Source organism: Sturnira hondurensis, unplaced genomic scaffold (assembly GCF_014824575.4).
Source record: "Sturnira hondurensis isolate 20B ecotype Veracruz unplaced genomic scaffold, ASM1482457v3 Scaffold0006713, whole genome shotgun sequence".
NCBI classification, from domain to species: Eukaryota; Metazoa; Chordata; class Mammalia; order Chiroptera; family Phyllostomidae; genus Sturnira; species Sturnira hondurensis.
In genome coordinates this window covers 1558674-1580041 of record NW_028079344.1, presented here as the reverse complement: position 1 = coordinate 1580041, position 21368 = coordinate 1558674, and the positions used below count along the sequence as shown (strand labels likewise).

The 21368-nt window shown below is 39.4% G+C and overlaps 1 protein-coding gene and 2 pseudogenes across 1 annotated transcript; 1 reads left to right on the top strand and 2 right to left on the bottom strand.

Annotated features, from left to right (window-relative positions):
* Positions 1 to 1042: 1042 nt before the first annotated feature.
* On the bottom strand, positions 1043 to 2781 carry LOC118989963 (protein LDOC1-like). Its single transcript, XM_037050287.1, has one exon. It carries the CDS (start codon positions 2368 to 2370, stop codon positions 1972 to 1974), a length of 399 nt encoding a protein of 132 aa, XP_036906182.1. The 5' UTR covers positions 2371 to 2781; the 3' UTR covers positions 1043 to 1971.
* A 12198-nt stretch (positions 2782 to 14979) lies between these two features.
* On the bottom strand, positions 14980 to 15795 carry LOC118990005 (cyclin-G1-like; annotated as a pseudogene).
* A 389-nt stretch (positions 15796 to 16184) lies between these two features.
* LOC118989996 (armadillo repeat-containing protein 10-like) lies at positions 16185 to 17206 on the top strand (annotated as a pseudogene).
* The last annotated feature ends 4162 nt before the right edge of the window (positions 17207 to 21368 follow it).

Sequence of the window (21368 nt, the reverse complement as noted above, 5' to 3'; positions counted from 1 at the left end):
ATTTAGCAGAAGACTGAAGACAATGAATTGACCATTATCTGTTATGACCTGATTTCAGATGTGGAAAAATCGGATGTTAAGGTCACTGATCAGAGACCCTCTCTCCTGGCTCCTTTCTGTTAACTGTCTGTAAGCAAGTCTTATGTACTAAGTGATCCTCAACAACAAGAAATAGCTACAGAAAATTAAGAGATATTTTAACTTGAGTTACATTTTTTAACGCTATTTGACTTATTAAATGTTGATGCTGATGTCTCATTAGAAAGTTTTTAAAGATTTTATTTATTCATTTTTAGAGAGAGGGGAAGGGAGGGAGAGAGGGAGAGAAATATCAATGTAAGAAACATTGATCGGTTGCCTCTCAATTAAGTGCCCCCAACTGGGGGCCTGTCCTGCAGCCCAGGCATGTGCCCTGACAGGGGATGGTACCAGTAACCTTTTGGTTTGCAGGTTGGTGCCTAATCCACCAAGCCATACCAGCCAGGGCAGAAAGTTTTTGTATCTTATCAAATATTTGCTCTGGTGAGGATGGTTAAAAAAAAAATTGGTGTTATATCCTGTAAATTTTTATTTTACTATGAGAAAACCATTGCTTTGAAATTATTAGCAAATAAGTCCAAGATTCAGTTTATTTTGTTAGTGCACATGGGCCACAAAAGTGCGGTATATAAGAGGTCACATCTTGCAAAAATATAGAGGTTTCTCCTATGGTCCTCAGGTATATAAACTGTCCATGAAGGAGGCGGTGATGAGTTTTTCTGAATATAAAGATGTCTAACCAAGAATTCAAGAAGACATTTCAGTAAGACTATATTGACTACCAGAACAACAGAATCCATGGCCTTTTAAGGAAAGGCAGTTATGGATTTTCCTCCTTGGAGGGTTTAAAGAAAACCTTTGTTTAATGAAAGGGCTCAGATCCTCCTTTTTCCCCCTCCTTCTTTGTTCCCATAAAAGAATAGATTTTTGAAACACATTTTAATGATCAAGTAATACCTTTAATTACAAAGAAAAACTGAGGCCAAAAATGCAAAGTAGTTTTAAAAAATGAGGGAGCAAAGTCACTTAATAAGAAGGCATATGGCCAAGTGGATACAGTTCAAAGAACACATCCCCATTTTTTTGCCACATTTTTGCCCCATTCAGCAAGAATCATAAAAATTGTTTTATGTCTCCTTTGCAAGCTGCGTGTGTTCAATTTATGGGGCAAAAAGTTAAAAAAGGCCACTTAAAAAAGAATCATATAAGCCATTCTTTACACGCAAAAGTATTATTTTTATCAAACATCAGACTATGCACTTATAATTTTTTCAGAACATAACTGTGTTTCTGAGGACATGTATTTCGTCTTACTTATTTTTGTTTCTCCTGTAACACCAAGTACAGTACTAGGCATATGGTAATGTAAGATAAATATCTATTTAAATTTTAAAAGTAAATACTTTTTTCCATGTAGTGTCCAGTGCCGGGACTTGTCTGACTTAAAGGCACTATCTTTGAGACTCTTGTGTTTTCAGAACAGAAATGAAGTGCAAAATTGGTTCTTGCGGGGAGAAATGTCAAAATTTGGCTGCCAGGAGCACCAACCATGGAAGTTGTGTCGGGGTGGAGGATCCACATCAATGTCCCCGAGCGTTGTGGCAAACTTAGGCACTTCCCAGGTTGACCCTGATTTCCAAAGGCTGTCAGCAGCAGGTTTCAGAGTTGTTAGGTGGTAGGGGCATGATCCTGGGTGGCCTATTCAATTTTTATCAGGTTCCAGCCAGTGGCTGAGTTGCTGGGCAGAGCGAAAAGGGTAGCGGAGGTGGTAAGAACAGCTGGCCCCAAGCTTTCTAGCAAGGCTCGGAGCTCAGAGGCTGGGGACTGGAAGAGTTTTTTGTGGGTCAAGCCAAGCAGGGCCAAGGTTGGGGGAGCGCAGAGTATCGCCGCCGCCACTCCCGCCTGACACCAGGGTCCAGGTCCGGCGGTTTTCTACCCATCCCTGCCAAAGGCCCGCTCCAGCGCCTCTACGAAGCCCTCGTAATGAGCGAGGATGGGGCTCTCCCTCTCGATGTAGGGGACTACCCACTCCTCTGCCGCCCCAGAGAGGCAGCTGATTAAAAATGCCACCTTTAGAGTGTCGGTGGAAAATCTGGCTTCGAAAAACCTCATGTACGAAGTAGCTTGGATCAAAAACTCAGGGAGCCGGGCGGAGTCGCCTTTAAATGTTTCAGGAAAAGTCACGGGGCCAGCCGGAAGCCGCACCTGGGCTAGCAGGTTCGCTTTCTCGAAAAGCAGTCGCAGTACCTGGTCCACGAGCTCGCCTTTCTCCCTGCGCAGGGCATGGTTCTGGGTCAGGAGGTCCTGCATCACAACCGCCAACGCGTCCATCCATCAGCGCCTCCGGAGCGCCGGCTCCCCTCGAGGCAGCGACCCCGCCGGGGATGACGGAAATGCGTCGCAATCAGGAGCGGTCTGGAGGCGCGCGGTCTGGTCTCCGCACACCAGGCTTGGCCCAAATCCGACGGAGAGGGCACGGTCGCCGGACTATTGGCCACAGAAACAACAGCCAGAAAGCCTTAAGCTAGCGGGAGGGAGACGAGGAAATTTGGAGTGGATGTGCTCGAAGCCACAGGACCACTGAGCCCCGCCACCTGCGGAGGAATCTGACTTCGTGGCGGAGCTCATTGACTTCCGGCGGGTCTGCTCTGGGGGCTGGCTCGCAGGTGCTTAAAGAGAAAGTAGCCGGTTTGTCTGCTGTGCTTTCTTGTGGGGCCGGGGTTAACTCCTGCTCACCTCCAAGGTTCTGTGCAGTCCTGTTTGTGTTTCATGTTCTCTTCTCATGTTCTGCCCAGGGCTCACAGCTATGAGGAGGCAGCTCTGATGGAGCCCTCCTTGCCTCCTCAAATGATTATGCTTTGTGGCTTCAAACCTGGTAATTTGCTAGGCGCTTTACAGAATCATCTGGACCGAGACCATGTTTTTGTTGTCTTCCTGAGGACAAAAGTCATCTCAGAAAGTATATAAATGTACCCGGGCTACAAAGTCAGTGGAACAGTGGGAGAATGCTTCATGAGTGCCAGGTCTTTGATGATGAACTTAAACTTCAGGTGGTGGGCTGAGTTCGTAGCTATGAAAGCCCCATGTACGTTAAGGCTGTTTATGTCATCTGGTTCAATACAGGTGCTGGCTGAGAGCCACAGCTTCTCTCTTGTAGTAAGGCTCTGCTCTGACCTCCTTCCTAGCTAACCACCCTCTTACTTTTTCCATCAGTATGATATTAAAGAAGACGTGTGTGTGTGTGTGTGTGTGTGTGTGTGGCTGCAACCAGCTGTTTGTTGCATTACTGAGTGGGCAAACTCTAGCAAGAACCATTGTCACGCTCCGGGACTGGGACTGCAGGTCTTTCTGCCACTGTCTCCAAAGTTGAGGCGCTCAAGTACTGAACCCTGGACCCCGCCATGCAAGAACCACCAGAAGTGAATTTGTAGGTAGCAAAGTTCGGGAGAGGATATTGCTATGTAATTCAGGGACTAAGAAACTCGAATAACATATCTTGATGAGTACTGATATTTAAAGAATATAATTTTTGACTTTTTAGAGATGAAAGTTAATACCGTATGCCAGAAGCTTTCATTTGTCATTTATAGCGGTATGCTAGTTTTTTATTGTGGCTCTTAATTGATTTGTTTGGTATTTTACTATTGGAGACTACTTTTAGTAGTAAAATATCCTTCCTAATGAAACTGCAGGTCATAAATTGTATTAACACACTTTCAAAAGCAAAATACAAAACTTTGATATCAATTATTTAAAATATATGTACCATACTTCAAGAAAGAAAATAAGTCATGTAACAAAAAAGTAGTTATGGAATTTCTCTGGAGCTACAGATAATATTAAAGTATCATTTAAAGTTTCAGAGCCAAAATGAACTCTTACTTTGTCCTCAATATGCACTAGAACATGTATGAATCCAAATACAAGATGGGGAAATGATGCTCAGAACTCTAAGAATGTGCCTCCCATTACTTCGTGATAGCCGTATATGTTTGTTTGCACATATGTATTACAAAACACATTTTAAAATGGTCAGAAATGATAGATGCTCAACAAATGTATAGTAAAATAAACACTTCTGAATCTATGACCCAGATTAAGACCTAGAATGTTGAATTTACTGTGGGGTATTCCCTTTTCCCACCTTTCTTAATTTAACAAGTAGCCTGAAAAAATATAGTTTCATATCTCTCTATACCTGTATATCTGTTTGCTTAGCATCACTTATTTGAGTTTTATAGTATCAGACTGCTTTAGATTTCTGCACTTTGCTTCACTAATTCAAAATTCTATTTCTAAAATTTCTTCAAGTTGTGTCATTTATGCAGCTTCTCTTCATTTCTTTTCACTGATAACATGCTACTGTGTTAATATGCCATAGTTTGTGCCCATTTTCCTGATAATGGATATTTAGATCATCTCCAGATGTTTGCTGTTGCAAATGATTATATGTTTGTTCTTACACGTGTTTGTTGGTTCACGTGTGAAGAATTACTTTAGGGGTTATATTTAGGAATGGAATAGATGGCATGTGAATGCTAAACTTTACAAGATAATGCTACATTGTTTTCTAAAATGGTTTATCAATTTATACTTTTACCTGCACTTGGTGTTGTCAGACTTTTTAGATTTGCTAATCTAGTAGGAATAAAATTGTATCTAATTGATTCTTTTAATTTAAAAACATGCTCAAACACACTTTCTTGATTACTAGTGTGTTTGAGCATATTTTTACGTATTTTTGACCATGTAGGTTTCTTATTCTGTGTCATGCTTGTTCACATATTTTACTCATTTTCAAGGTCATGTTTTAAAGATCCTCCCCTGAAAATTTATTTATTTTAGAGAGAGAAGAAGGGAGAAAGGAAGAGAAACACTGATATGAGAGAGGAACATCAATCAGCTTCCTCCTTTACACACCCTGACTGGGGATGGAACCTGCAACATTTTGGTGTACAGGATGATGCTCCAACCAGTTGAGCCACCTGGCCAGGGCTGGAAGGTCATTTTATTTTCTCACTTTGTGCAACATATTTATATACTCTGGATGTGAACTTTTTGTTGGTTACATGATTTGAATATATGTTACTCAAGGTCACAGTTTTGCCTTCTTATTTTTCTTATTTATTTTTTTTTAGATTTTATTTATTTATTTATTTATTTATCTGTAGAGGGGAAGGAGAAGGAGAGAAACATCGATGTATGGTTGCCTTTCGTGCATCCCCTGCTGGGAGTTGGCCTGCAGGGAACCGGCCTGCAACCCAGGCATGTGCCCTGACTGGGAATCGAACCGCGATCCTCTGGTTCGCAGGCCCGCGCTCAATCCACTGAGCTACACCAGCCAGGGCTTCTTATTTTTTTTAATTCATTGTACAAACATACTTAATAAATGCCCCGTAAGTACAGAAAATACATAGCCTATAGCTCATCCTTTCAAACCAGAAGAGCCAAGTAAAAAGTCAGTACAGATATTTATTTTTACTTAAAAAACAATCTAGGGTACACATTGGGAATTAAACTAGGTCATCCTTTTCTAAAAGTGGGACATCCATGTTTCCTGGTCACTAATACTCTATTCAACATTGTACTAACCCAATGTACTAAGTCAAAATGACAGATGAGCAGTAAAGCTGTTTGCTATCTGTTATTCCTGCTGCGCTAGACCAGTAGAACACTGTCTTGATAGGAAGATTTTGACAGAAAGAGGAATTGTAGACCCTCTACTCCAACAGAAAACCCAATGAACTAATTTATACAGAAAAAGTTTAAGCAAACTTGCACAAATACTTACCATGCTATAAGAAAAGGAGAAAAGGGTACCTTTAGTCTACTGCCAGCACAAGCACACATTTATTGGTGCCCAGTAAAATAGGGGCCTGGATAGAAAGCATTTTTGCTTTCACAGAACTAACAACTAAAAAGCACGTAGCATTTAACACTGTAATCTTGAAGTGGGTAATCGTGAAAATTCTGAGATTATATCCATTAGATTAGTATGAGTATTCTTCTAGCGACATAAAAATATTTTTTCAAAATGCTTAAAATGGAGTTCTAGAAACACTGGGACTACATCAGGACCAGCAGAAGACACACTGATATGGGGACTGCACATACAAGACTAGGAATTGACTTTCACACATACCTTTTGTTAGGGTGGGCGGGGATAGGAGGAAGCTCCTGCTGGTCTTTGCCAAGACGGACATCCTCACAGTAACCTGAGTCCGAGGAAGAGACCACTAATGCTATATTGCTGATTTGTTCAGAGAGCACCAATCCCCAGCTCCCACAGGGAGCCAACGAAAATAAAACCCCACTACATTCCCTGCTTGGGCGTGACTCCTCCCCCCCCCCCTCGGCCTCATTCTGCAGACCGGGGAACCTCACCCGGGTGCACAAACACCAATAAAGCTCTTTATTGCCTACTTTATGGCTGATTGGCATTTCTTTCTCGGCAGAGCCTAAGAAAACCTCTCACCTTTTAGATAAAAGACATCTCTTTCAGTTGATTTCTACAGCCAAGACACTGTGACAACTGAAGCCCCAGAAATTTCAAGACAGGCAGCTGGCTTGAATAACACTGATAACTGCTTCCAAACAGTAAAAACCCCACTGAAGCTGAAGGACTGATACTTTTGTGCTGACAGAGCAACATGTATGCTGGGGAAGGCCCCCAGGTGGAACGCTGGGCGTAGACTTTGTCCACAGAAGCCGGACGCAAGAGCCTGAGAGGGAGGTCTGATGGGGAAGAGCACCAGGGTTACAGAACACAAGGCTTTTCTAAAGAAATGGGTCCCAGGAGGGCCAGGTAATTTTTTTTCTGACCCCATTAAACTTGATGTTGAGGGCAAAGGGGAACTAGCCAGAACATAGCTGTAAGGAAGCAAAAGGTGTTTTACTAACTAATGCAAAGAGGCTCTGGGACACACCCGAAGAGTGGGGTGTGTTCCAGGATGTGGTGTAAGAGCAACAAGGTTGGTCAGGCAGATAGCCATCCGGACAGTTACTAGGGAGGGAAATTTTACCCCTGTGCATGAGCTCAACTGACCAATCAAGTAAAGGAGCACGAGCCAGTGCACGAGTTAACTCGCCAATAATCAGTAACCCTATTGTGCCCCTGAGCCAACCGCTAACCGCCACATCTGCTTCTGTGTCCAGCTTGCTTGCGCGCCTCCATAAAGCCCTAAGCCTGTAAGCGTTTGGTGCGACTCTCATTTGCAGCCCTTGTGGGCACCGTGTCTCCGGACACTTTGGAGAGTTCGCCCCTGCGCAGGTTAAACTTGGCCAATAAAGTAACATCTTTGGAACCCTGAAAGTCTCCGACATTTGTTCTCGTGGTTGGTGAATGCAACACTTGACATTACTGAAAAGTTGCAGAACAGAGCTGGTCTCTCCAAGATCTATTTTTCTGTCCTTAGCTGAAGCCTCTCCCAGCAAACTGGGCTGCAGATGTCCAGACAGTCTCATTGCCTGGAGGTGGGGCCTAGTGCCACAGAATAATTTCCACAATAAAGTCACCAGTAACGCACTGCTTAAATCCAGTTTCAGGCCTTCTTTTTCTGCCCTGTAATCCAGAAAAATTTCCTTAAAAGCCAGAAAATCAGTAAACGTGAGCAGCATGTCAAATATGTCAGTAGCCACTTCATCTTTATGGTGCTGTAAAGGTGTTGTGAATCCTGCCCTGTTAAATCCAGGACTCTGCCCCAGCAGCTGTTCTTTAATATACTTTTCTACCAAAGAAATGTATTTGTTAAAAATAGGCATGCAGGTAAGTTTATTCTCTTTTGTCTTCAAACCCCCGGTAGTACTTATCCATGACATTTCTCTGTGATAACTGGAATTCCTGGTAGTACTTGTTTATGAAGTTTCTCTTAATAACTGGAGCTTACCACCCATGATAATGTCCTCTACATATCCAACCATAGCATCAAATTCTGCATCAGAGGCAGAAGTGAGATGTTTTCTTCCCCTAAGGCATCCATTGCCACTGCCTCTGGGTCCATCTTAAGCTGGTGAGCCAGTTTATTTTCCTCCCTGAAGGGTTCAACCCCTGCTTCACCGCACAGAGCCCCACCCAGCATGGAGGAGGCCAGTGGCTTTGCCCAGCCAGGCCTCTGCACGAGCTGTTGTGGCCACCATGGAGCCATACCTCCCCTGTGTGTCTTCTGATGAGCATAACTTAATATTTTAATTTAGTTGAATTTATCCATCTTTTCTTTCATGTTTAACATTTTTAAATGTCTTTTAAAAAACCTGTCTGTATCTCAAGGTCAGAAAAATACTCTCCTATACCCTTTTCTAGCTTTCAAAGATTTACCTTTTCAATTTAAGACTTTGTTCCATTTGGAATTGAATTTTGGGAGATAGGTATCCAATTTTTTTTTCTTAATGACTAATCATTTGTTTTAACAACACTTATTAAATAATCTCTCCTTTCCTCACTGTTTTGCTATTCCATTTTTCTAATAAGTCAAGCTTCTATATATGTGTGTGATTCTGGGCTTTCTGGTGGGGAAACTTGAGAGTTAAAATTTTTTAGCCTTAGCTTAAAATATTTTTGTAGAAAGCTGTTGTTCTAGGAACTGGAATGTATGACTGGACCTAGGCTGACTCCAGGAGACCCACAGGCAATTCAATCTTTGTGCCCCAGGGCACCTTCGAGTGATTAAGATGGTATCTGAGCCTTTGTGCTCCAGGGTGGGAACTGCCGACCAGGATGCAGACTAAGAATCATTGTGATGCGAGGAAAATCTCTGGACTGCAACTTTTACGTAACTAACATTTTCCCCTAGATTCCAAACTCCTTACCTACTTTTATCCTGAATTCCAAACGTCTTACCTACCCTTTTCTTCTCCTAATTAAAAAAGGTCAGCTTGAGATGAGATGTTAGGAGGGTTTTTAGGATATATGAACCCACTGTCTTTTCAGACAGCTGGCCAACTGAATAAGGCGCCCATCAGGATTCAGTTCTTGTTTCTATTTACTGGTTCTGGTAGTGATAGGCAGCACAAATGCCAGCTTTTCTGGTTTCATTTCTATTCTATTTCATTTATCTGTTTGACTGTACTTGCACAAATACCAAGCTGTCTTACTTTATGGAACTTTGTAACAAGTTTTTATATTGAGTAGGACAAGTCCTATTCAGTGTTACTGATCTCCTTCAGGAGTGCCCTCGCTTTCATAAGTCTTTGCTTTACTATGTACATTTTATAATCAGCTTGTTGAGCTCCTATCAGCCTGCCTTACCCCTCTGGATTATTTTACTTTTTTTTTCCCGGACTTTGGGGTGGAGGTATCACCATAAAGTATCTAGGAAATGATTTCTTTCTATTTAGCTCTTTCAAAATAATCCGTGCTTCCCATATCTTTAGATTCATGACTTTGAAAATTTGGAAAATTTCTAGCCATTGTATCTTCAAATATTGCTTCTCTTTTATTCTTTTCATCTTCTGCAGCTAAGATCCATAGTGGCTACGTGTTAGACCTTGTTACAGCTTTTCTTGTCTCATAGTTACCAGATTTTTATGTCACTGCTACTGTTGAGTAAATTCTTTGAGCTATCTCATTTCATTGATTTTCTCTCAGTTCCTTTAAACCTATTTAACCTAGCCATTGAATTCTTAATTTTGACAATTCTATATTTTATTTCTAGAAGTTCAGTTATTTAAAAATAACAGATTTATTTAAAATAAATACAGCTATTTTGATCATCTGATTTCTTTGGCTATAGAAGTTATAACAGGCAACAATCCTTAGCTTCCTGGTCCATGTCAGTTATTAAATAGTAGAATCTAGAATTAAATTCAGGTCTGTCTGACTCCAAAAGCTGTATTTTTCAATTATACCGTAACAGGGTGCAGCCAGAGCCCCCTGCCCACCCCTCGAAAGAGGGATTCGTAATGGGGTCCAGAACTTGGGGTGTCCAGGAAATATTAAAAACATAGGATGCCCTCACTGCCACAAGTCTGAACTGGGGGATGGGACACAGGGAGCAGGGCCATTGAGAGTTGTTCTGCATAGCAACAGTTTTGCAAATAACCTCAAGAATGGGGATTCAACATATCTATAACTTTTGATTGGTTTCATAGATATGTTAAGTAGCTGCAGCCCTGCCTTGAACCAGGGAGATGAGAGTGACTTCCACCCAGGATGTAACTGGGAGGCAACTTCCCCTGGTTTCAGCACCAGCGTGAGAGATTAGAGGTGGTTTGCTCTACACCAGGGGGCCATGCCTGTCCAGACTTACTATGGCAGCCCAGAAAAGCTGAAGAAATACAGGAATGCTGGCAGGTATAGCCGATTGTGGGAGGAGTTGGAAATAGGGCTGCAGAGGAAGACTGGCACTGGGATTTGCACCCAGGAGCGCAGCCATGCAAGGGGATTACGTGGCTTTGGATCTCCCTTAACCACGCAGCTTAGGAAGCAGGAAAGCAAGATGTAGCAGCCATGCAGAGCTCTCCCTTAGTCCAGAAGAGTGCAGGAGAGACACTGCAGGAAGGAAAGGGTGAAAGGACTCTTGCCGGCAGGCCATTAGAAGGTGCCACGTGGGTCTGGATTAAGAACTGGAGGTCATGGGGGTGACACAGCTGATGGTGCTGGCAACTGTGGGAGGCCTGCCTGCTGAGCTTGGATTACTGGGAAGAACTGGGGGCTAACTGGGTCACAAACTTCTATTTCTTTTCCTGGGATATGGTATCCCTGACTGGACAAAGTGGGGAAGGCAGGACTATGGGGGTGTCTTAAGGGACTTTGGGATTTTAATGAAGACATTAAGTCGTTACTCTTAAGCCTATATAAGTTTTGAATAAATAATTCCTTTTCTTTTCACCAGTCTCTGACATTGAGAGCTATAATTTCCTTGTGGTGGGTAAGGTGAATCTAGTACAGGGGAACCCCTAGAGAAGGGGGGTCCACTCAGTAATAGTATATTGTCCCCTGCCCATGGGTCTATTCTGTAACAATGCCAGTGTTTTATATATAGCACCTTCACAATTTTAACATGCAAGTTACTTTAACAACGATTGATTAAATAAGTGAATATATGCATTAATAATTTTGAGCCCTTTAGAGCAATGTGTGGCAAATACTAAAATGCTCAATAAATGTCAGCTATTATTTTTAGTTTTTTTAAATCAAGTTTATTTTTTAAACTCGTTAACTTCAGTCTTATTCTAAGTAATACTGTGACATAGTTTTGATGTCTAGTTTATATTTCATTTTTTGTTTTTATTGAATTTATTGAGTATAACACTGGTTAACAAAATTATATAGGTTTCAGGTGTACAATACCACAACACATCACCTGTTCACTGTGTTGTGTGTTCACCCTTAAGTCAAGTCTCTTTCCATCACCATTTATACCCCCGTACCCTGTCCACCTCCCTTTTCTTCACCCTTTATAATCCCTACTCTATTTTCTATATCCATGAGTTCTTTCTCTCCTTTTTTTCTCGGTCCTTGTACTTCCCTATCAAACACCCCACCAACAGCTGTCAGCCTGTTTTCTATGGATCTGTCTCTATTTTGCTTGATAGTTCATTTTTTAATTTTTTTAAATACAATTTTTTTACATACCTATTAAAATATCCACATTGCTTCCAAATTTTTTTGTATTATCAGTGTTACCTGTACCACATGAAAAAACACAAAATTTAACAGGCATTCAATAAACTCTTAATAAATATTTTATTCTGTTGCTAAACTAAAGCATAGTTAGTTAATATGTTCATCTGCGGGCCATTTGCCTCCTGTCTGTGTGACTTAGAGCAATTTAACAGTTACATGCCTCACTTTTTCTTCTTTAAATTAAATGTAGTGATGGCTATACCTAAGTTTAAAGGAGGTAATGTCTATAAAACTTTTAACATAATGCATGATACACAGTAAGGGCTCAAAATGTAAAGTAGCATTATTACCTTTTTGTAAAGTCCTCCTGATGAGAAATTCCAAAACTTCAGGAATTTAACACTTGAATAATCCTCTTGGAAGTTAATAATCTACATAAGGGGTAGCTTTGTAGTAACTTTGAAATCAGGAAATGTGAGTCTTCTTTGTTTTCCTTTTAAATGTTGTTTTTGGATATTTGGGGCTCTTTACAATTCCATATTACTTTGATGATTACCTTTTTCATTTCAACAAAAAGGCCATTGGAATTTTGATAGAGATTGCATTGACTCTGTAGATCAATTTGAGTAGTCATCTTAATGATATATTATGTCTTCAGATCCAGAACAAGGGGTAGTTTTTCATTTATTTACGTCTTTAATTTCTTTTATCAGTGTTTTGTAGTTTTTAGTGTATTGAGTGCTTGATTAAACTTAGTCCTATTTTATGGTTTAGGGTGTTATTATTAAATGTATTTTCTTAATTTTCTTTTGGGATTATTCATTGTTGATATATAAAACTACAATTGATTTTTGTGTGGTGACCTTATACCCTTGAACTTTGCTAAGTTAATTAATTGTAATAATATTTTGTGGATTTTTTTGAGTTTTCTATATAAGATCATGTCATCTACAAATAGAGACAGGTTTGCTTCTTTTCAGTGTATGCCTTTATTTTTCTTGTTAATTATTCTGTCTAGAACTTCCAGTACAATAAAATAGGTGGCAAAAGTAGGCATCCTTGTCTTGTTCCTGATTCGGGGGTAAAAATTTTAGTATTATTCTATAATGTATGTTAATAGCTGTTTTTTATATATAAGTGTATCCTTAATGGCTTGACGAAGTTTCCTATTATTCTTGTTTATTGATTTTTCAATAATAAAAAGGTGTTTGATTTTGTTAAATTTTTTTTCTGCATCAACTGAGATGATCATGTCGTCCCCATCCTGCTTTGTTCTATGCATATGGTTATAACAGGTTTTTATATATTGAACTACTTGTGCATTCTTGATAAATCTTACTTGGTCACGGTATATAATACTTTTATTTATTTTTATTTTTTGCATTTCAATAACTTTACTGAAATATATATCCCTAAGTACCAAAACATAATGGTAGTTGGTTAGGTTATTTCTGCTAACTCAATTAACAAGGATGTAATCAAAATATTGAAATATATCAGCCTTTTGGGAAAACTGAAAAGATATCTACAACCATTGTTTACAATAGCATAAGATATACTGTGGTCCTTTGATTTACTTTCCAATGCATATTTATCTATAACATGATGTCAAAATTGGGTACCCTCATCCTGGATGGACTCAGGCTATGGATTGCACCAAGTAAACATTTACAACACTTTTAGCCCTGGCTGGTATAACTCAATGGGTTGAGCATGGCCTGCAAACCAAAGGGCTGCTGGTCCGATTTCTGGTCCGGGCGCATGCCTGGGTCGTGGTTCAGGTCCCACTTGGGGGCACATGAAGGGCAACCACACACTGATATTCCTCTCCCTCTCTTTCTCCTTCCCTTCCCGTCTCTCTGAAAAATAAATAAATAAAATCTTTTAAAAACTGTATAACACTTTTAACATTGTACCTCTCCTTATATTCACTGACTTAATAAAAAATCCTGAACACTATCTCAGCAACACCATGATTATGACGATGCATATTTACTTAAGACTTTCTGTTGACATAGTAGGGGAAATTAGTGAGAGTATATTCTCTTCGTTTTAAACAAAATTCTAAATTACAGTCAATGGTGGTTTCTTAAAAATAGTCTTTAGTGAAAACTTCTGGAGTATTAAATCAGTAAGTTTTCAGAGTAATATTAACTTATTTTGAGTCACTAATACAGTAAAACTAATTTTCTTGATGAGAAAAATTAGACTGAAGCAGTAGATTTTGTACACAAACTCTTTTTCCTGGACACAAATATCACCTGTTTTCTAGAAAAAATATTAATGATAAATTGATATGCCAAAGTTAGCCCTGGCTGGTATGGCTGAGTAGATTGAGTGCCAGCCTGTGAACCAAAGGGTCTCAGGTTCAGGTCCCAGTTAGGGCACATGCCTGGGTTGCTGGCCAGGTCCCCAGTAGGGGGTGTGTGAGAAGCAACCACACATTGATGTTTCTCTCCCTGTTCTCTCTCCTTTTCCCTCTGTTTAAAAGTAAATAAATAAAACCTTTTAAAAACTACTCCAAAGTTACTAGGTATGTAGTTTTAATATATATATATTATATATATATATATATAATATATATAATATATATATATTAGAGGGGAAAGGAGGGAGAAAGAGATGGACAGAAACATCAAGGTGTGGTTACCTCTTCACGCCCCATCCTGGGGACCTGGCCCACTACATAGTCATGTGCCCTGACTAGAAATCGAACTAACCACCCTTTGGTCTGCAGGCTGGCACTCAATCCACTGAGTCACACCAGCCAGGACTAGGTATGTAGTTTTGCTTTATATAAAATGTCTTCAAATTTAAATGTAATTCTTGTGTAGCAATAAAGTCCATTATCTCTGGATAATCTATTACTTGCATTATACTCATAATGCAAGAAAATGGTTTCATACCTAAGAAACCATTTTCATTGCCTAAAATGGTAATCCTTACTCTGTTAAAAGTGCATTTGTGAGATGTTGGTTTTGAGATAAACCTCTACATTTTAAATTCAAATTTAAATTTAAATTAAGTAGGTTACCATTTCTAATACTGTTCAAATATGCTGACCCAATAAAGTTGTATAAATGTTAGAAATGAAGATTCACTGTTTACCTTCCCAGGCTTGTCATTAACATTTCACATTATATTCTTGGTTTTGTTTGAATGCCTCAGGTAAATTCAAATTTCAGCATAATTCTAGTAGAGTGTAATGTTAATTATGCAGTTTCCCCAAATCTGAGGACATCAGTGCTAATGTAGTTGTGATGTTTTGAGGATTCACAGCTTAAATCTACTGTAATGTTATAAAATTCATACTTCAGGATTGTGGAGAAGGGCTTCAGTGAAGTGTGCTTGTCGCTATAATAATCCAGTTAAGGAATTGTTGGAAGGTGGGTTATTCTGTAGTAACTATGCTTCAGTGTCAGTGCATTTCACCCAGAAACAATCCATCTCAACTTCTGAACATTTGGTTTGGAATACTTGTTTGGTGAATACTCAGGTAAACATTCGATATGAGCTCTTGCCAGAAGGTCAAATCTCTGCCATTTATCTTGGAATATTTCTGAAGACATTCTATGCCTTCTGTAACTGCCACACTTCTGTGCTTGGATCGCCAATGCAACAATAGACAACGCCAGCACAGAAGGCTTTGCTTTAGAAAATAGGGTCCTGCAGTAGCATGCCTTAAGTTAGGCTTCTAATATTTCAAAATTAATAATGTTTCTCCTTTCAAATGGTAAGTTCTCTTAGATGACGAAATAATAAAGTTGCAAAAATGAGGAGCAGTAGTAGCTTTGACTTCCCAACACACCTTTCCAATATGATCTTTTTCATTCTCATCGGATCTGAAACGGAACTTCTACTGGCTTATTTTGGATCAGTTCCCTTGCCAGTGGGACATTCCTTTCCTCTCCTCCTGATTTCACAGCCAGGTAGAAGCAGCTTAGTCCAACACACCCAAGATGCTTGGGCTGTACCTTCATTTTGGACAGGAATCTGTCCAGTAAATTCACAGCTATAAAAACTGTTTTTGTGTTGAAGCCAAAGAACTGAGTTAGACTAAGAAGACATTTTACTTTGAAGCCTCTTAGTCTTGCTGTCATCCTGAGGCCATTATCATATGCAGATTCAAATAGTTTCAAGCCCTAGACTTTTGGCTGACATTTCTGCTCCTTGGTCTCCAATGCAGCTCCTTGGTGCACTCACCCTCCCTGGCCTGCTCTCACCTGGGCCCATGATATCAGACCTGAGCGGCTATATAAGTCTTTTAATATTCTGTTGGATTCAGTTTGGTAGTATTTTGCTGAGGATTTTTACATTTACACTCAGAGGAAACATTGGTCTGTAGGATTTTTTTTTTTTTTTTTACTTGAAAGGTCTTTGGTATTAGGGTAAAACTGGCCTTATAGAATGAGTTTGGAAGTGTTCCCTCCTGTTCTATTTTTTAAGAAGAGTTTGATTTCTCTTCTGGCAGTTCAGCTCCAGCTCAGGTGGCTTCAGGATCTGTTTGCTTCACAGACTCCTTTGCTGGCACCCAAGAGCCTCCCACGCCATGCCCTCCACTGTGCCCGGCCCCAGCGACTGTATGGGCAGTGCCTGGGAGGCGGGCTGGGTGGATTCGGGGCTGGTCCTCAGACTGGCTCCTGCTATTTCATTTACAGGCTGATGCAGGGCCAGTGGCAAGGTAGCCAGCGGCTTCGGCTGCATCCCTTTCAATTGCAGATGATTTAACCAATGGTCCGTATGATGATGCCCTAAATGCTGAACAACTTCAGAAACTCCTTCATCTGCTTCAGTCAACTGAGGATTCTGTAATTATTGAAAGAGCTTTGGGCACTCTGGGTAGCAATGCAGGTTTTTTCAGCTAACCAAGCCATTATTCGTGAATTGAATGGTACAACAATTGGAAGTAAAATCAACAATCCCACTCACAGTATTAAAGAAAAGGCTTTAAATGCACTGAGTAAGCTGAGTGTGAATGTTGAAAATTAAATCAAGGTAAAGAAAGGTATACATCAGTCAATTTTGTGAGGATGTCTTCTCTGGTCCCCTAAACTCTCCAATGCAGCTGGTCAGACTGAAGTTAACAAACATGACAGTTAACAATGACCATCTGCTTAACGGGAATGTTACAGACCTGTTGCAATTATTCTTACAGGAAATGGAAGCATCATGATTCAAGTTCTGACACTGCTCTTGAAGTTGTCTCCAAATCCAACCATGACAGAAGGACTACTTGGTGTCTGAGAGGGTTCATCATTTCTTTTCTTTCATGATGGCCACATGACAAAGGAGATTCTTTATCAAGTTCCTACACTATTTCAGGATATAAATAACTGCCTCAAAAAGGAAGACCATTTAGCTATTCAGCTTATTTCCACTGAAAGTTCATTGTTTTTCCTGTTATATGGAAAAGAATGTGCCCAGAAAATGAGTGTTCATTAATCACCATGATACACATGTGAAGGAAAGGTTAGCCGTAATACCCAGATTCTGACTGGTGGGCTATATTTTTCCAAAGAGTAATACAGTCTGGAAGTAATGCATGTAAACTTCTTTATCATCTTCTCTACAGAGGGAGAATTTCAGCTACTGAATTTAAGAAGTAAATATCAGATTTCATCGTTTACATAACTATAACTTGCCACAGTCTTCTGGTTTATTTTGGACCTCTTTTTGATATCAGATTAATAAAACAGTTTGCTCTGAAACATTTATTTATTTTTATTTTGCTATTGGCTCAGCGACTTCAATTATTTCCTTGGCATGAAGTAAAACAGTGACCTTTTTACATGTAAGCCACTCTTTTCCTGTTTGCTGTGTTTTGTAATTACTCACCTGAGAGAGAATTGTATGTGATTGCTTTAGAACTGCCATAGGAATGACTTGGTTCTTTTACTAGTAATAAAATTGTAAGCTCTTGAGTCCACCTGCCAGCCTAGCCATACTGCTTTTGAAAATGTGTTCCAATCATTAGAATCTATTTTCGTCAATGAAAATTGTGAACTTAGGAGAACCGTTCCCTAGCACTCACCCATTCCCTTCATTGTTCCAATATATAAAGATGCTGTGTGTAAAATACTGGAATCCATCAAAATATTAACCTCTAGGCAATTGGTTAAGTTAACTATCTAGTTTTAAAAGAACTAAGAAGGTTTGACTTTGCTGATGTGGAAAGAAGCTCAGGAAATGTGGATGTTTTTTAAATTTAAAATATGCTTATATGCAGACAGCACGCTTCTAGAATGGTATCCGAACTCCTGGGGTTGGGACTATGGAGTGAGGAAGTGATTTTTCTATGGATTCTTCCTTCTACTGTTTGAATTTTTTACTATGGCATACATTTTTAAATAATTTTTAAATAAAGAGAAAAACATCTTTTAAAAAGAGGAGAGTTTGAGAGGAGTTGGTGTTAATTCTTCTTTAAACATTTGGTAGAATTCACCAGTAAAGAAATAACCAAGGTAATGTCTTTACTTGTTCTAATTTTCCTTTGATATTCTATTCCTTCTTGGGTCAATATTAGTAACTTATGTGTTTTGGGGAATTTGTCCATTTTACCTAATTTATTGGAGGACAATTATTCATAAGATTTTTAAACTTTTATTTCTGTGAAGTTGGTTGTAAAGTCCCCATTTTCATTTCTGATTTGAATTATTTACATCCTCTTTTTTTCTTTCCCAGCGTAACTGAAGTTAGTCAGTTTTGTTAATTTTTTCTCTAATGACAAGAAATTAGTTTCATTGATTTTATTGTTTTTCTATTTTTATTTCATTCATCTCTGCTCTAATCTTTTAAAGTATTTTTATTGATTATGCTATTACAGTTTTCCCAATTTTTCTCCCTTTATCCCCCCTCCACCCTGCCCTCCCAACCTTCCAGCATTCCCCCCCTTAGTTCATGTCCATGAGTTGTACATGTAAGTTCTTTGAGTCCTCTGTTTCCTATGCCATTTTTATCTCTCCTCATCTATTTTATTAATTATGCTTCTTCTTCCTTGTACCTTTCCCCCCAATTCCTCCCTTCTCCTGCCCAACTGAACTCCCTCTGTGTGATGTCCATTTCTCTCATTCTGTTCCTGTTCTGGTTATTTGGTTAGTTTTTGTTTTCATTGTTTTTCTTTTTTTTTTTTTAGGTTCATCTGTTGATAGTTATGAGTTTGTTGTCATTTTATTATTCATATTTTTATCTTCTTTTTCTTAGATAAGTCCTTTTAACGTATCATGTAATACGGGCTTAGTGATGATGAACTCCTTTAACTTGACCTTATCTGGGAAGCACTTTATCTGCCCTTCCATTCTAAATGAAAGCTTTGTTGGATAGAGCAATCTTGGATGTAGGTCTTTGCCTTTCCTCACTTGGAATACTTCTTTCCAGCCCCTTCTTGCCTGAAAGGTTTCTTTTGAAAAATAACCTGACAATCTAATGGGCACTCCTTTGTAGGTAACTGTTTCCTTATCTTTTGCTGCTTTTAGGATTTTCTCCTTCTCTTTCATCATGGGTAATGTAATTATGATGTGCCTTAGTGTGTGCTTTCTTGGGTCCATCTTCCTTGGGACTCTCTAGGCTTCCTGAACTTCCTGGATGTTTATTTCCTTCACCAGATTGGGGAAATTTTCCTTCATTATTTGTTCAAATAAGTTTTCAATTTCTTGCTGCTGTTCTTCTCCTTCTGGCACCCCTATAATTTGGATATTGGAACATTTCAGGTTGTTCCAGAGAATCCTCAGCCTCTCTTCATTTTTTTTGCATTCTCGTTTCTTCATTGTGACCCAGTTGGATGTTTATTTCTTCCTTTTGTTCCAAATCATTGCTTTGAATCCTGGTTTCCTTCTTGTCACTGTTGGTTCCATAAATATCTTGCTTTATTTCATTTGGGGTATCTTTTCCTTTTTCTTTCCTTTGTCCACTAAGCTCAACAGCTCAAAATGGTGTTGAGCATTTTGATTACCAGGGCTTTAAATTCCCCATCAGATAATTGGCAATCTCCTCATTGCTTAGTTCTGAGGTTTTGCTGTGTTCTTTCATTTGGGCCATATTTCTTTGTCTTGGCAGAGCTGATAGGTTATAGGGGGTGGGGCCTTAGGTATTCACCTGGGGAAGGGCAACCCTCTTTGCTGTGCTGCTTGTATGGGAGGGGCCAGAGACGGAACAATGCAGCTTGCCTGCTTGTCTCTAGTGCACTTTCCAACAGACTCTTGTGTCAGACTGGAAGTATTTCCTACCTGTCAACCCCAGCCCTACTACCCATAGTCAGCTCTGAGTCTCAGTTTTCCCCTAAGTCAGTCCCTCCCACACAGCTCTGCTGAGCTTGGCAGTCAGCCCTGCCCCTCAGCTGCCTTGCTGCGGTTTTTCTGAGTTGCTCATGTGGTCCACCTTACCGGTCTGGTTGTTCTGGTTGATTTTTTCAATTCCGTGGTTGTTGGAGTTCCATGCAGTTTGATTTTTCTCGCAATTTCAATGTTTATTGATTTTTGATTGGTTGTTATCCTCCTTTTGGTTGTGTGAGGAAGCAAAGGGTTTCTACCTACGCCTCCATCTTGGCCAGAACTCTCTGCTCTAATGTTTATTATTTTCTTCTGTTACATTTGGGTTTATTTTTTCCTCTTATACATTTTTTTTAGTTTATTAATGTGTTTTGGTGTATTTTATTAAATTTTAGAACTTTCCTTGTGTGAACTGGCATCCCCCTAAAATTCATATGTTGAAGCCCTAACCCTCAATATGGCTTTTTTGAAGGTAAGGCATTTGGGGAGGTTAAATGAGATCATAAAGGTAATATTGCTTTTCTGGAGAATCCTGGCTAATACATTCTTTGTTTACTCACTTCTAAATCTTCAACCAAGGGTATATTTATTGATATATTTTTACAGGAAATTATCTTTCAAGCCTCTTCTACCAAAAAATTCCTTAAAACAAATGAGAATAAGGACCATGCTTGTTTTTTCTTTCTTCTTCTTTCCTCCTCCTTCTCCTCCACCACTTTCTAATATTTTGTGGTTCTACCAACTTATCAATATTTAAGAAGGCTTAAAATACATTGAATGCATTTTATGTACAAAAGGCTTCAAAATACATTGAATGCATGTATTATCATACCTACCTGCTTTGGACAGGGACAGGTTTTAGTAAAAAATGCTAAATATATGAACTTTATTAAAAGGGGGGTGATTTTTGCCATTGTAGGGACTGGCATGTCTGAAATCTGTAGGGCAAACTGGCAGGCTGAGGACCCAGTGAGGAGCTGTTGTTGCAGATCTGAGTCTGGAGGCTGAAAGCTCAGGCAGAATTTCTGTCCTATGGGCAAAATGTGTTCTTTGGAAAACTTTGTTCTTTGCTTTAAGACTTTCACCTGACTGAACAAGGCTTTCTCACAGCATGAAGGGTAATCTCTGCTCACCTTGAAGTTACATGATTGTAAATATTTGTCAAATCCAAAAAATACCTTCATGACCAAACAACTAATCACCATAGTCTTGCCCAGTTAACACATAAAATCAGCCATGTAGAAATTTCATCATTTTAGAGTAATAGTTGAAGATATTAGAAGAGATGGCCTAAACAGAGGTTGGCATTTATGAGACGACTTGAATGTTGTTTTTTATTTGACTAAATTTTTTTTTATAAAACAAGTTAAATCAGGTATATTTCAAAATAACTACCTTAGGCAAGTAAATGCATAACCATGTCTCCATCTGTGAAGGATTAATCAGAATATATTTGTGATTGCTAAAAGCAATTATGACAAAGGACAGTGTGACTATCAAAT